This window comes from Apiospora aurea, assembly GCF_038362705.1.
Source record: "Apiospora aurea strain CBS 24483 chromosome Unknown utg000006l_segment0_segment0, whole genome shotgun sequence".
In the NCBI taxonomy this organism is placed as follows: domain Eukaryota; kingdom Fungi; phylum Ascomycota; class Sordariomycetes; order Amphisphaeriales; family Apiosporaceae; genus Apiospora; species Apiospora aurea.
Genome location: NW_027117393.1, coordinates 4,009,456 through 4,025,617, shown reverse-complemented (window position 1 = coordinate 4,025,617; position 16,162 = coordinate 4,009,456). Strand labels below are relative to the sequence as shown.

The 16,162-nt window shown below is 53.3% G+C and overlaps 4 protein-coding genes across 4 annotated transcripts; 1 reads left to right on the top strand and 3 right to left on the bottom strand.

The window, feature by feature from the left end:
• Positions 1–2,042: 2,042 nt before the first annotated feature.
• On the bottom strand, positions 2,043–4,043 carry PG986_009825 (uncharacterized protein; the record flags this gene model as incomplete). The annotated part of the gene is made up of 1 exon (XM_066846047.1): positions 2,043–4,043. One exon carries the CDS (start codon positions 4,041–4,043, stop codon positions 2,043–2,045), a length of 2,001 nt encoding a protein of 666 aa, XP_066698445.1.
• A 693-nt stretch (positions 4,044–4,736) lies between these two features.
• Positions 4,737–6,279, top strand: PG986_009824 (uncharacterized protein; the record flags this gene model as incomplete). The annotated part of the gene is made up of 3 exons (XM_066846046.1): positions 4,737–4,757; positions 4,838–5,774; positions 5,837–6,279. The coding sequence occupies 3 exons, from the start codon at positions 4,737–4,739 to the stop codon at positions 6,277–6,279; spliced, it is 1,401 nt and encodes a 466-aa protein (XP_066698444.1).
• Positions 6,280–7,489: 1,210 nt separating this feature from the next.
• PG986_009823 (uncharacterized protein) lies at positions 7,490–10,714 on the bottom strand (the record flags this gene model as incomplete). Its single annotated transcript, XM_066846045.1, has 3 exons — positions 7,490–8,483; positions 8,543–9,674; positions 9,991–10,714. 3 exons carry the CDS (start codon positions 10,712–10,714, stop codon positions 7,490–7,492), a joined length of 2,850 nt encoding a protein of 949 aa, XP_066698443.1.
• A 4,030-nt stretch (positions 10,715–14,744) lies between these two features.
• PG986_009822 (uncharacterized protein) lies at positions 14,745–16,055 on the bottom strand (the record flags this gene model as incomplete). The annotated part of the gene is made up of 3 exons (XM_066846044.1): positions 14,745–15,728; positions 15,791–15,956; positions 16,015–16,055. 3 exons carry the CDS (start codon positions 16,053–16,055, stop codon positions 14,745–14,747), a joined length of 1,191 nt encoding a protein of 396 aa, XP_066698442.1.
• Between the last annotated feature and the right edge of the window lie 107 nt (positions 16,056–16,162).

Sequence of the window (16,162 nt, the reverse complement as noted above, 5' to 3'; positions counted from 1 at the left end):
GCCCCTGCAACGGCTTGCTGCAAAGGGGTGCTGGGTGCGGAGTCTCCTCAGTGGGTATGTTTAACCTGAGTGGCCCCCCTGTTCCTGGTTGTATTGTTTTTCCCATGGACGGATTGGAATTCCCGCGAGATTGTCACCTGTCCTGCGAGACTCTTGTGCAGGATGCAACGAGGCATGTACAGGTGTGGCGTCGCTGGCAGCAGTCAGCCCGTTGGATATATATACTCAAGTCAAAGGATGGATAGAGAACCGATTGATGTATAAAGTTGCGTCTATCGATTCAAGGCTCTCGTTTGTGAGAAGTATGTATTAAGTAGGTCGGTATGCGCTGATCGCTCGATGATAGGCGGCAGGATACACAAGATCCAGATAAGTAAGTCTACATGGATAATTAGAGTACGCCAAGTGTGCAGCTATTTTCAGTATCCGTCCTGTGAGTGGCTGTCAGGCGCATAGCGAGGTAGTGATTGGATGATGGGACATGCAGGAACAGTGAGCATAACCCAGTCCACGCCAATGCTGTGTCGCCGCCCGCGTCTCCGCTCAGGGGAAGAGCACGATAGTGCCCAGCTAGATCCGATGTATTCGCGCGCCGCAATTTGGGTGCATCTCTACTTCCAAGCATGGCCGCTGCGAGGTCGTAGTAATTTCCCAGAAGGAGAGCGCCCGCTGTTAGGGGGCGTCGGTTGGGTCCAGGGCGCCCCGGCATTGACACGCACCCACAATTGAAAAAGGGTCAGAGGCAGAGAGGCGTTCAACGGTCCCACTGCTGGCAACTTGCGGTAAAAATGCTCAATAGCGACACACACTGCCACACAGTCCAGCTGGGACGCTACTGCTACCTTCTGGCCTATCTGCCTAGGAACATCCGGATGTAGATTGGATGGCCTAATCAGTCAATTGCCCTTCTAGTGCCGAACTTGGAAGCGATAGAATAGTTGGTAGGTAGGGCAAATCTTCATTCGGTCATGGCTGCTGCTACCGCATGTTGTTCGGTGCTGCGCCTGGGTGTACGTCGCCCTGCGTTGCGTATGCCTGTCGCTTTGCTGGAAACGGGAAGGCTGGCAGGCCGACCGCACACGGACTATTAAGCGAACAAACTGCGACAGGAGGCCGACACGCTCTCGGATATTTATTACCTAGGTAAGTGAAATGAGGCGTATAGTAGCTTGTGCTGCCGGCGGTCTTCAGCAATACATTGATACCTTGTTTTTCCGGGGATGGCAGCACGCCTTGTGTCAGATATAGCGGCATCCTTGATAGATTCAGAATCCGCCATTACTGTGGCAGAGACAGTGGCAGCCATCACCCTACTACCCTGCGGATTCCCAGGTAGCGTGGCTTGGCAACGTCGATTCACCTTACGGCCGCGGGACCGCTGTCTGGTGGTGCATGCTAAAGACGGCGGCCGATGCAGTAGGACTTTGACAAGACACCGATCGGCTTCCTAGTTGGTCCTGAGTTATGCAACCAAAGGCAAGCGTTGGTTGTCGGGTCCTTGATTGGCCGCCGGTCTAAAAGGCTCATGATCAAGATATCCAGCCTCCAAAGGCAGCTGGGTTCGTCGAAGTGTCCATGTTTCAATAATTGATGTGACTTGTCCACGAAGGTCATTGAATGGTCCTGCTAGATACTCTTGAGATGCACGACACCCGGCCAACGGCTCCTCTCCAGATCGTGGGCGAGCCCACCAAGCCACAGTCAAGGCACTGTACCGAACGCGCCTTCACCATCGTCGCTGGATCCATGGCATCAAAGCAAGTGGCAGGCGTACGAACTCAGAGTGACAGCTCAAATTTAGATAAACCTCGTCGCTGGAGACCTCGCCCAGCCTTGGAAGCATGTTATTGATTTGTGGGCCTTCCATGTCCGACCTTGAGTACATCGCCAGGATCCTCTGGAGTTCTCCGAGTGCTCCGTCCGTATCCAGTTGCAGACTGACTGACGGCCCCAAGATGTCTCTCTTAATCTCAGGGCCGCTCTGGTCAATATCGTGGAGGAGATCGTGAAGGTTGGTGCCCGGCCATCTGACCAGCCAATATTTATTGCCTAAGATGGTAAAATCCGGCAGAGTATTCTAGGAGCCACCCTTTCTCGATCTTCGTGATGTCACGTATATACGTCTTGTTCCCCGTCTCCATCACTTCGTGGAAGATGACCCAGTCAGCCTTACGATTGAACATCAACGAGCTCGGGTGCGCATAGAGAGTTGTGCCACCAGCAACGTTCTGGAAACTGCCATCCGGCTGCATTCTAGCCGCGTGGGCGAAGTATCCCGTGGTCAGGCATTTGCGGATTTGGTCACTGGTGGCGGGCGAAGACAACTTCAAGCTCTCATCCACTTGTATACCGAAACGTTCAAGGTACCGTTTCAGCTGTGCGCGGATACTCACCGCCCGGGTCATCGCCTTGAAATCCAGGCTGTTGTCATGACAGAACCTCGACTCCTTTTTGCCCTTGCCGACAAAAGTGTGGTACGCATTCAGTAACGTGAGATGGTCGCCTTCCTCCGCGGCGAATTTACGTCGCGTTGCCTCCAGCTGCTTCTTTTCGCCATCCCTTTGAACCCATACAGAGCCTCCAAGACTGGTCATGGCTGCAATTGTGAGTATCTCACTGAGACAGCCGAACGAACTCGCAGTTAGCAGCGTCTTTGCCATCATAGGTTCAACGGCCAGTTCTGCCATCCTCATTCCCAGAGGCTTGGTCAATTTTGCATACTCATCCAGTGCACCCAAAGAGAATAACAACTCGGTGGCTTTGCTCAGAAGTTCTGCCGGGGGTGGAGTGAGGTAGTTGAAACGGACAACATTGTCGATACCAAGAGCTTTCAGCTGCAGAATAAATGGTGCCAGGTTTGTTCTCTGGATCTCGGGCACGTTCATGTCAGGCAGGGCGCGGTAGTCGTCTTCGGTGTAGAGTCGAAAGCACTTTCCAGGCTTGGTTCGTCCAGCTCTTCCCGCGCGCTGCGAAGCCGCAGCCTTTGAGACCGGTGTCGCGGTTAGGCTCTCAATACCCGTTGTCGGGTCAAAGGCTTTTAACTTGACAAACCCCGCATCGATTACGTAGACGATGCCGTCGATAGTGACAGAGGCCTCGGCGATGTTTGTCGAGACGATGATTTTCCTTGTGTTCTCCGGAGCTTCTTCAAACACATACATCTGCTGCTCGGTGGATAGTCCAGCGTACAGCGGTAGTGCTAGTATTGACTGGCCGCCGGGGCGAAGATCTGCAGCACGCTCTGAAATCATCCGAACAGCAGTGTCGATTTCCTCGCGGCCCGTCAGGAATACCAATATGTCGCCTTCTGCTTCGTCCGTGTGTATATTGAAGACGGTCTCCACTGCTTTTTCCACGTAGTCTTCAGCCGGCGAATCCAGATACAGCACATCGATGGGATATGTTCGGCCCTCGAGGCTGATGATCGCCCCAGCCGGCTTGGCCTCCTTCTCCACCGAAGATGCCCCTTCGGCGTCGTGCGAATCAAAGAAACGCAAAAACTCTTCTGCCTGGAGGGTGGCACTGCTGATGACAATACGCAGTTCAGGCCTGCGTTTCATGATTTTCTTCAGTAGACCCAGCAGTATGTCTGTACTGATGGACCTCTCGTGCGCCTCGTCGACCATTATCACCGAATAGCGTGATAGCAATGGGTCGACGAGGGCCTCTCGTATGAGGAGGCCATCGGTGAGAAACCTGATGCGCGTTGTCGCCGAGCTCACGTCTTCGAACCTGATCGAGTAGCCGACCTCCTTCCCCGGTTCGCAGCCATATTCTTGGGCCACTCGAATGGCTACCGTGGTAGCAGCCACACGTCTAGGCTGCGTGATGGCGAGCACCTTGCCATCCTCACACCATCCAGCCTGCTCCAGAAACTGGGGTATCTGTGTTGTTTTTCCAGAGCCGGTCTGTCCAACGACGATGGTGACAGGGTTTGTCTCGATCAAGTACAGCAAGCTGTCCCGGTGTTTGGCGATGGGTAGCAGAGCTGAAGGTTTATGCAAAGCCGGGATGAAGCTCGCACCCAGATCGAATTCGGCCATTTCAAGGAACGGGCGTAGAGATGAGTTTAGTAGGCTGCTGTGTCTTGTGTCCCTGTGTACCGACCGCCGGTAAGTGCTTGTGATGGATTATTGACCCAATCAGAAATAGCCTTCATTCCGACTTCACTTTTCGGGGTCAGGTTGCGCCCTTGGGACGATGCTTCTTGCACGCCAGCAATGAATCAGTTACATACGGACCGGCATGCATACATACATGTATCAATAGACGTGAATACTACAATTATTTCGGGAGCTTTAAGCGAGTGAGAAGGACCAAATGTACATCTTGCTGTCTGTACCTGGAGGGTGTGGCGCGTACAGCGTGTGTTTAGTACATTTCTGCCAGTGTAATTGAAGCCTTGGCATTGTGGCTGCAAAGCTGTCGTCACGGCGCGCAAGGTGACGACTGCCCCTCGCCGCCCGCCGCCCGCCGCCCGCCAGCCGATCACTCAAACCCCATGTTCCTTTACTAGTTGGGTTGGAGAGTTCTACCCCATGCATAATTGAGCATGAATACGCACTCGTAGCACGCTGCATACTTGTCTCAACTTACAAACTGTCGCAACCCCCCTCGAACACTTCTCACATTCTTGACAGCAGACACGTTCCGTCGGCTGGCCCCTTTCTTTCAACAAGACTTCAAGGTCTAATAGCCATTCCCAACAAACGAGTGCACCATTATCGACAGCTACAATGGCAGCTCCGACTGATACGGTTGGTCTTACGTCCACGGCGCCCGTCATTTCCATGTGATGATGCCAGGCAGCTACCTAACGCCTCTTTTCTTCTCGCAGACCAAGCAGCACACGTCTGACCCAGGCTCCGAGTCTCCCACCACGGTCAAGCCGTTCGAGATGTCCGACGACGACGACGATGTTCAGGAGACCGGCGTCCTGAGCGACAGCGGCGCTCATCAGCAGCCCGCCACCACCTCTTCCTCCGCAACCCCCGCCACCGCCACGGCTGCCGCGCCCGGTTCTGCCTCCGCGTCCGCGCCCAAGCCCGCCACCGTCGAGGACGAGGACGCGCCTCCCCCCACGAAGCCGCCCCGACCCGTGACGGAGGCGCAGAAGAACGAAGCGATGCTCAAGGAAGCCTTCCCCAGCATCGAGCTCTCCGTCATCAAGGCCGTCCTGATCGCGAGCGGCGGCCGCATCGACCCGGCCTTCAACGCGCTGCTGGCCATGAGCGACCCGGACGCCGTCCAGAACGACCCCGTCGCCGCCGAGGAGCGCGAGGTCCCGCCCCCGCAGCCGCCGCGCCCGACGGGGCCCCAGGCCACCATGTCGCAGGTCGAGGCCGACGAGCTCTACGCCCGCCAGCTCGCGGAGCACTACGACAACGTCGGCGCCTACGAGAACCGGACGAGCAACCGCGGGCACCCGCAGCAGCAGCAGCAGCCCCGGCGCCAGCAGGGCCTCATGCCCGACGAGGAGTACGAGCGCGAGCCCAACTTCATCGACGACGAGCTGCCCGTGATCCGCGAGAACCTCCGCAAGGGGTTCGTGGAGACCCAGACCAAGGTCAATTCATGGTTCACGAATCTGAAGAAGCGCATTGACGGCGAATACGATTCCGAGGAGGACGAGTCGCAACCTTCGCGACGCCAGCAGCAGCCATACCGCCGCAGCGGCGAGGGCAGCCGCAGGAGCAACGACTACGACCGCTACGACGCCGATCCTCAAGTTCTGAGTGACGATTTCGCAGGCATGCGATTGAATCAAGATGGCTGTAAGCACCAATTGCTATTTTGAGACTCTCCGCGTTACAATCAGTACTAACAACATGAGCAGCCCAAAGCCGATCTGGCAACCCTAACGTCTACCAACCCCCACCCCGGTCCACGCAGTCCAAATCGCCGCGACCGGACAGGCCCAAGGTCTCATTCCAGGAGGGTCACGAGAGCATCGACAACGTCTACGACGCCTCACCCAAGCTGCCGCCCAAGGACAACGCGCCCTCGCCCGGCCCCGGCGGGAACACCAGCAAGCCCAGCAAGTGGCAGCCCATGTCGACAGTCGAGCCCGACCCGATCACGGAGCACGACCCCTTCAGCCTGGGCGACAGCGAGGACGAGCGGGACACCAAGACGCCCTCGAAGCACGGCAAGACGGAGTCCAAGGATATCAAGATGGACGACGCCGAGCGGCTGAAGCAGGCCACGGCCGATGCCATGGCTGATAGCCTGATGGATGAGTCGGCGAAGAAGGGTCGGGAAGAGACTAAGAAGGCTTAGAGAGAAGATGAACACAAGGGAGCAACAACGGTTGGTTGGGTGGTTTGTGATCCGTTCACTCACGTTTTTGTGTTTTTACATTAGGAAGGGACATTGCCAGGTCAGAACATATGAGGGCATGAAGGCACGATAACAGATACCAAGGAATAACAGTACGTCGCACGACGACGTCACGTCTCGTTTTGAATTTCCCACAGAAAGCCCCTGGATTCTCGTCAAGCAATAGTGTGCCTTGTGTTTTGTTTCGGTATCGATGGTTTATTAATAAGTATGCCTTGTCTAGCACAAGAAAGGCACTGTGACGGAACCATTGCTTTCACAGGGCAGATGCTTGTTCAGTGGATCTATGGGTTTGGCCCAGGTTTGTAGTTTCTACACAACTTGAACTGTTACGCATCCCGCTTAAACTAGAGTATTAAGCAGGATGGCGACTATTGCAGTTTGTCTGCATATCTTCACTTCATGTGTGCATCTCAACCAGGCAAGCATGCATAATGTAGTGGATTTATTCTTGTACAATGAAGAGTGTATGAAACGAAGCCGTTGAATGCTCTGATGTAATTCGCAGAGAAGCGGGAAGAAGATAAGCTGTATGTGTACAAACAAAATAAAGAAGAAATTCCACCCTGAGAAACCTTGACCCCCTTTTGGCCAAAGTGAAATTTATAATACACCCCCTTCACCACCTGGGCGTTTAGTATACCACCAGTGGTCGCTTTTGCTTTTCACTCATTCCCAATAAATAAAAGTCGATCGAGCTATGCATTGTAAACTAATAAACGCGCAAGGTTTCAAAAAAAAAAAAAGCTACAACGAAGAAAAAGAAAGTTCGACTAGACGAAGAAATGCTGAAGGTCTAGAGGTTTAGACATGTGATAGGACATTTATCAAGGAAGCTTGACGTTGTCCGGAAGTGGTGTGATTGATAGAGTAATGTGGGTAATAAGAAGAAGAAAAGGAATAGACAATACGTTTATAGATTGGACGTGACTTCGTGGATAATTTTCAGTGGGCGACTGGGTATAATGGGTAAATAATACTAAAGAATGCAGTAATGAAGAAGTTGGCTTGGAAATGCTGCCACGAGATACTTCGCGCCGATGCATATAAGGGTAGGCCATGAATAAGAAGTATGGTAGGCAATATGCGGCGATATTCTCTGACTCGGAAAAAGGGGTTTGGTCAGGCGAAGGCCATAGAAGATTTCTCCTTACGCCAGACCAAGCCATTTGAGTGCCTTCTGGCTGCTGGTCTTCTTGCGGGCCGAGGGGTCAAGGAAAAACGGCATATACTTGCGCTCCTCGGCCCAAAAGGCGGCATCCTCATCGTCCCAGGCTTCGAATCGGCTGTCCACGCTGGGCTTGACGGAGTGGCCCAGCAGCTTGTGGACTTTGGTCGACTTGCGGCTCCTGATGCTCTGTATGGACTTCGCCGAAGACATGGGCTTGACTTCATCCTCTGGAGTCTCCATCGGGCTCTGTGGCTTCGACGCCTGGGTGTCGAACAACGTCGACAAAGGCGTCAAGGCGGGAAGGGCGGGCGGCTCGGTCCCCTGCAAGTTTTGCGTCTGGGCGCTCATCCGGCTGATCAGAGAGGTGTAGTCTGGGCTGGGCATTGGGGGTGACCGTGGCCTCTCCACGAGACTGGCCTTGGATTCTCTGTGCGATAGGACCGGAGGCGGCCTCTCGGGAACGTAGAAGGAGGATTTGGACATGAGAACGGACAGAACCGTCGAGACAAACAGGGCGATTTCAGACTCGGAGACCTGGGAGGTCAGGACGAAATTGGCCTTGCTAAAGGCCTCTGCTCCAGGTGACTGGTTGCCTGGACTGGGCGATGAAGCAACGATGCTCTTGATAGAGCTCGATCTTGACATTACAGAGCTGCCAGATCCAAAAGTTTTATTACTAAGAGGACCAGATTTACTATGGCCTCGTTTGGTTTTGGGAGGATCGGGACTCAGTATGGCAGCGATCTTGAATAGGTCCACACCGATGAGACGCTGCAGGCATAGAACAGTAGAGAGATGCTCGGGAGCATATTCCAATGTCAGGAACCACGTCTGAGGGTGTGCTGTTATGTAGTTCTCCAGATGAGGAACAAGGAGTGTCGCCAGGCGTAATGGGTTGCCGAACGGGTTGTTTTCAGTCTGGTTCGTCAGAGGCTGAGAGGTGAAGCTTTGCATAGCATTTGCTACGAGATATCTTTACAAATCTTCTGTTAGCTATACAGTAGAAGCCGAGAGACGAGTTGAAGCACGAACCTTAGATCAAGTCTTCCACTTCTCGAAACACCAGTGGGCTTCACCCCCAACTTATCCAAAGAGCCGCAAACAACGGATATGAAGTCTTTAGGAACTCCCCTTTGCGCACCTACTGCCAGGATGAGGTCCACTTGCCTATCTTCCTTGATGGGGTCATCAATGTCTGGCTTGCCAAACAGTGGTTCCCACAGATTTCCCGAACCAGGTAGCAACGGGAACGTGAACTGATGGTACCCAGCATCATCCGGGCTGAAATAAGTCTTCAGGACAGACCGCAACGCATTCTGTATACAGATGGCTGTTCTCAACCCAGACGACCGGAAATCATGGAATGTGGTCTTGGGTGCTTGCCTGGTCTCGTCGATGGGGGGTGTCCTTGCCGGCGTGGGCGGGTCTATCCTTGTCGGTGATGTACGCTTTTCAGTATGCCGGCGAATTATCGCCTTTTCAGGTTCCTTGACCTGCAAGTAGACATCCGAAGCAAACGGGTCGTAGTCGTCGCTCTGTGCCTTGCAAGTCGGTCGATTGAGGTCACCCTCAAGAGGAGGTGTAGACTGCCTGGGGGCCGGTGCCGGGGCCTGGCCTCCACGATCACTGACGGCAGCCGGTGGCTTCAAGCATTTCGGTTCCATGGATATAGGGTAGACGCCACGTCGGAATCCGGACAGTATTGAGTCTAAGAGCGGGATCGGGTTGTCGTCAATGAAGTGTATAACAAGATCTTCAACCATGGGCAGCACAATTTCTGGAAAGGCCTTGGATGCCATTATGGCAGCTTCTGCAGTGCGAGGGGTGAGGAGCCCGCCGCTCACACGATGGTCCTGGTGTTGATGTCCAGTCCAAGTTCCGTGGTCAACATAGCAGTTTTCCGGGCTCGTGGCTTTATCAGCATATTTGCCATTGTCAATGGCGCAGGTAGATTTATTGGTATACACCACCCTTCCGTCATTCACCGAGATGTTCGTCAAATCCAGAGGAAGCGGCGGAGGTTTGCGACTTGTGCTCCTGCTGCGACCTGAGAATGACCGCTGAAGCTGTTCTGTACCCGCATTCGAGCGTGATCGCTGTCGCGCTGAGGTCTTCGGCAAGGGGATCCTACTTTCGTAACAGTCCAGCGTCTCGGCTGATTTCGCTGCAAAAGAACGTGAAAAGTTACGCCAAGATGATTTAGAATCGGAACGAATCGAATCGCATGACTTTCCTCTCCTGAGCGTCCTTGGGCCAAATTCTTTCGAGGTTGCTCGCACGTCTACCATGTACGCTTCGCCATAGACCACCGAGGGGCTGTTTGGCATAGAGCCAGCTGCTTTCGTATGCTGGCTAGACTTGCCCATCGACATTGTTCCGGGTGATAAAGGGGGGGACTCCCATAAAAACCTCTGATGACTTCGCCCATTTTGCTGCGCGGTCTCTGAATGCCGACCTGTCCCGCGATTTGGAACGCCTACCCGAAGGATGAGTCTTGTGCAGGCTCATCAGCTTCGGAATCCGGCCCTTCTGCGTGGTCGGGTTTTCGGGCATCGGCTCTCCTTTCGAAGGACCAAAGACGTAGAAAGGGACGGTCTCTTGGAAGTCGTTGGGAAACTGGAGTACCGGGACACTCATACTCCGAGGCCGAACCTGAGGTACCGTAAGGGTGAGGTCGATTTCGTTACTCGGCTGGAGGGAAGCCGTCAGGAAGTCCAGAGTGTCTGCCGCCCGCATAGCCTGTGAGACCGGATCATCTCTGGATCCATGGTTGTCTCCGCAAGTCGGATCTTGTTTACTCTTTCCCGTCAAACCAGCCACTCCGCTTCGAGCAAGAGCCTTGAACATGGCTTCAGCCCGCGGTACGTTGCCATTCGTATGATGGTGGCTTATCCATTTGATGCAACGCAGCTGAGCCTCTGCTGTTCCACCATCCATAAATACCAACCTCTTGTTCTCCGGAGATGAGTCTTCCAGGAAGCGATGAGCCATGTGGGCCCGGGCATTGCATGCATCGTGTATCTTCAAAATGTATGTCCGGGCGTCGGGTGACTTTTCGACGTCCTCTCCAGCGAGGAAATGTTGTAACGGTGGTATGACCAGTATTCTTGATGAGCTTGGAAGGAGTTGCATTTGAGTCGAGACCAGATCTTGCGAGCCTTCGAAGGCCACCAGGCTGCCATGGTATCCCGGAGTGAACCCCATCTTGACTGACAACAAGAAGTCCTACTTTTGATTGGATCGCGCCTCGGGGCTTTCGATGAGTAGCCGATGACTTGGAGCAAAGACGAGAGTGTGGGAATCCTTTGGTAGAGAATGGGAGGGACAATATTGCAATGATTAAGTCCAAACCAGGAGCCACTTTGGAAAATAGATGGTCACCAACCCGATATCTTGAAAACGTTACTCATGTACTTCAATATCAAGTGGTATTGAAGGATAAGTGAATCTGGTCCAGATAGCCACTGCCTGGCAAGGTTTGTCGACTCGTGTGAAGGGGACGAGTGGACAAGAAGGACAATGTGCCATTCATCGAGAAGCCGGTAGAAGACAATCAACTAACGTTATGTCAAAAGCCAGCCAGAACTACCATCTTGGTTGGAGAGGGTAGGTATTCAAGACGGAAGGAGGCAGTGGGGAAAGGAATACTCGAGGGAACAACTCGGTGAAAGTTTGGGAAGGAAGATCCGCAGAATGATCAACTTGAACCTACCCAACCTCCATTCCACTTCTACCTATCAATGGGCTCCAAGTCAGTTAAGGTCTTCTTAGATGCGGTATATCTAAGCCCTTCTGGGCCCTCGGGCGTGGCGGCCTTCTGTTTTGCTTCTTCCTTCTTTTTTCCCAAGCGCGGGATGGTCGAGCAGGGACCGAAAAAGTAGAGTAGAGTGTGTAGATAGAGAAGCAGTGAGGCAGAGGCACATAGGCCAGAGGCTATCATCCATTGATTACAATCACAGAGAAACGGTGGGCCACTGACGTTGTACACGGCAGAGCGGGATGTGATGATGCAGGGTGACCCTAAGAGCAACGTCCCTACCTGAGCTGGGACTTAGTCCGGGTACAATTTCCTGGTCGGCGAGGCATGGCGCAAAGCCATCTTCCCGCGGCCATCTACTTTGGCTTGGATGGCGCAAAGAAAACATGGAGGTGAGAAATTAGACCTACCTAGGCTCCAGGAAGGGGGTTGGTTTGTTTGTGCGCATCAAAAGCTACCAGCAGCAGCCCGGACTGCATTATCTGTAACGGTTATACCCGAAGTCGAGGTTCCTGGGGCTTTTTTGCATGAATAGTTACATGCTCTTTGGCAGGCATTGTCACGACCCAGGAACACCATTGAGGTACTGTGCTTTCACCTCTGCATAGCAACAGCTAAGATGAACTCTGGTTGACACTAATTGCTTCTTCTGGCAGGTCAGAGCCTGCAGGGTAGCTGCGATGTGGTTGGTTGATGCAATTCGGGTCGAGTGTGACCAACACCCGGCATGCAGGCACTCTTTCTCGTTTGATTGTTACCCACCCTTGCGCTGGTTTCCATGCTGCAATGCCAAGCCAAAGGAAAAGGAAGGCAGAGAAAAGGAAGGAGCAGCAAATACAAAATTATTCTGCGGCGCTGATTGGATGAGTGCAATCCCGGCGTCATGTAACCTTGTAAGCCACGATCGCTTGGGCTGATCAGCAGAAGGAAGCATCACAGCAAGCACTTCTGTCGATCATGATGTTCCTTCCTGTTCTCGTTCCCCCCAAGCACGCATGCGTTTATTTGTGCGCGGAAAAGCCGCTGCGCCTGCTAGAGAGGACTTCTCCCGAATGCAGAAGAGCGAGAGTCCATCTACGATCTGGTAGCACGACAGGAAACTCGAGGAAAGTCGAGCTCACAACTTCTGACCACACAACAGAGGGCCGATCTGCCTGCCTTGGCTATTCTCTTCCACCCAGCTACACTTTTTGGTTGAGTATCCATAATACCAAACGCACTAGCATGAAGACCAATCTGATTGTCAAAGTGGCCTATCGCGCATCTAGGTTGAAGGCGTTGGACCTGGCGCTTCAGCAACTGTAATCATGTGTAGGCTGTCTCACCTTTTGACACGCCCTGTCCATGCGGTTCGGGAGTCTATGTTTCAACCGCATGGGAATAAGAGACAACCACCCTGTTATCCATGTGTTCATGCGTATATTCTAAGACACCTCTCCCGGACATCTAAGACAGCCTGCAATCAACGCTGCTCCTGACCTGGGTCAGAAAAGCTTCTCGAGCACTTTTGACAGGACGGGAGAAGCTATAAGTGACATTACGATACAGGTGGCGGCGGCTCTACAACCAGTAATGACCGACCACATACACGCATTGATATCGCAACTATTAGGTATCTGTTGATTGCATTCGGATAATTGTCTTCGGGGTGGTATACCTTAGTGGTTATGTAGGTAGGTATCCTGCAATCTGTGAAAGCCGAGACAAGTTTGTCCTCCTTCTCACAGGGAAGTGAGTACACACACTGGCGGTGAGCGGTGGCCTATCAACCTGATGCAGGCAAGCAACATCTTCCCAAACTCCGGCTTCATCCAAACATATACCATAAGACAAACATTGGTTGCTACCCCTGGCCCGGGAGAATGGGTGAAGTAGTAGCGCCCATTGCTCATCTCGTTCGCTACAACCTTATTAGCCACCACCACCACCACCAAAGGGCTTACCTCATCTCTTAAAAGCTTGAGGCTGTAACGCCCACACGTTTCGGCTCACAACGTTTCTGCTTGGGCGTTGATGAGACATAGTTAGCAAGTTTGTTATCGTGGTGGTGGTGGTGTTGTAACTTGTGTGCGTGTATACCTCGGGGCGTGTGTCGTCGTCGCACAAGAAACTAAAACCCCCACCGAGCAACGTCGAGATCCCGAGGAAGTGGGGACAAATCTTGATTCGGATTGAAGATGGATCTGCGCAGGGTCCGTAATGTCGGACTTTACACGGCCTAAATCAGAACTCAGCAAAACCATCATTTGGCAGAACCGTGTGATGTATGGTTTTGTCTGTGGTCATTCCAACCTTGTGGCGGGTAAGCTTCCCTACACCGATCCGGCTCCTACATACAGTACACAGTAGGCATAGACCCTCAGGACCCCTGGACGACTTCCAGTTCTAGGGGGAAAAGAGCTAGAGCGGGCTGACATGGATCCAAACAAAGGACTAGGACCCATGTCCGCTTCCGCATGTGGGTGATATGCTCGACCGCTATTATCATTCCCAACCCCGGAGACTTTCCATCTAATCGCGGATCATGCATATCTCCCTCAGATGTGCTTTCAGCCCCCAGCTATAGCGAGGGGGGTTCGCTCCGTCGTGGCGGAATAAGGAAGCCCGCCTCTATGGGCAAAGAGCCAAAGTACGACACCCTTTCATTGCCTTTGCCTCGCAAGTGTTCTCCTAGCGGGAAATTCCACACAACTACTCTCCGTTGTGAAAGCCCCAGTCGCGGCAAACAGCATAATTACCATACTCTTCTGCCGCTGGTAGGATCCCTGCACCACGGCATACCACAAAGCCTGGGCACGCCATTGTACCACGCCATTATCAACACGAGGTCGGAGGGTGGGGAAAGGGGGACGGGGGACGACGGGACACGGAACTTCTGGCAAACTGCCATACGCACCGCAAAATGAGGTTGCTTTCACCAGCCATCCTCCCCAGACTCCGCTGGTGTTTCACGAAGATCGTTCTTTCCATAGTACTTGATCTACCCCGAGTCAATCTTGATTGTGCCGATGCCAGGATACTGACTGCCTTTGACTGCCTCTCCCCCCGTAACGCTTACGAATAAGGTCCCACGAATAGCCCATAGACTGATTATATTGCTTCTTGCGGAGTCAGGGACGCCACCTACTGGCATATGCGGTCGCAGCTGACCGGTACCGGCCTGGCCAGGTTTCGGGGAATTTTGGCATGTCAGACATGCTATGCTTGTCACGAATATGCAAACCCACTCTCGCCATGTAAGACAATCATAACGTGGCATGTCTCTCATGCAGGTAGTTCGTCCCCAAAATCCCTGCAGCAACCACTGCCAGAAATCCTTTGGCCCTTGAACCCAGACGGGTCGGAACATATTTCACGTGGAGCCAATCGGGGGGGGGTGGACAATGCTGGGTTTGACACGAGAGTTGCTATTCCGGGTCGGCCCCAGAAGAAACTTGGGCCCCTCTTCTCGTGCCATATCGACACAAAGCGAACACTCTAATCTTCGTCCATCAAGGCGGCTAATTCATCCTCTTCCTCAGCTGTCATCAAACCTTCTGGGGCCTTCTCGACAGTGGACTTTTCGACACCATCGGCCTTGTCTTGTTGTTCTTGAATGAACTTGTCCAGAGCGCTCTTATCAAGGGCCCAAACCCTCACTGTGCCATCGATAGAAACGGACACCAACTTAGTACCCGCAACAGGGGAATTAGCCAGAGTGACCAAGTCTGTGACTTCGTCGTAATGTCCCTCCAGTGCGCAATATAACTTGCCCGTAGCCCGGTCCCACACTTTAACATCCTCGTCCCGCCCTGCCGTTACCAGCCACTGCTCCGTGAATGCAACCGCCCGCACGTGATCTCCATGCTTGATGATATCGTCGGTCGTGAAACCTTTCGTCCTAGATAGACACTTGGCAGTACCGTCACCGCTTGCAGTCCAGAGATCGATGTCATCGTTGTGTATGTCAAAAGCCAGCTTGTACACTGTGGTCTCGTGCTCAAGGATGGTAGGCCTTGTAGTTCCGGGTGCCTCTGGTGCGTCCTCGACGATCTGCTCAACAGAGTCGAGCCTAATTCGCCATCGGCGAATGTGGGGGTCACTGCTGGCACTGGCTAACACCAGCTCGTCGGCTGTCGATGATTCCGGATCAAGTGCGAGGTCCTGAATTGCCATCATAGAGCCGACTTGGTCCTGTATCACATGCAAACGCGAGCCGCTCTCGACGTCCCATGCCATAATCTTCTTGTCCGCACCGCCACTGATCAGAATATCTTTGCCGCCGAGCTTCGTGCACACGATGGCTTTGACGAAGTCTGAGTGGCCGCTGTACTTGCGGCCTACGGCTTTGGAGGCGGCATTCCAGGACCAGATGTCCTTGTCCCAGGAGCCCGCGAAGACGGTTTGGTTTCCGGGGCCTCCGACAGCTACACATGTCACTGGCGCCGAAGGACCCCTATAGACTTGCTTGGTGTCGCCTGTCTGTCAAACGGGAGAAGTTAGCGTTCCCGGTCTTAGGTAGTACAACTGATGGACAAGCTTACCTCGACGTTCACTCTGCGTACAGAGCCCGACGACTCGGCCACCAAAATAGAGGTTGAATTGCTAGGGTCGGCAATGGCACCCAAAATCTTGGACTTGAGGGCTATCGGGCTGCCATTCTTGTTACCTGCCTTTGCTTCGCGTCTCTCTCGCTTGGCAGCGGCATCACTGGGATAGTTTGTTAGTGTATCTCCTTGAAACGGCCCAGATGATTGGAAGTACTTACTCAGTTTCAAAGAACTGGTCCGGGCGAGTTCCCTTGTTCATGGTGACAGAAGCAGTAAACCCGATCTTTTACGCTAGAGGTGGTTTGCGGCTTCGGCTGATAGCTGGGAGTCTGTCGTCGGCGTTACGGTGTTGCTGTCTTACCACGA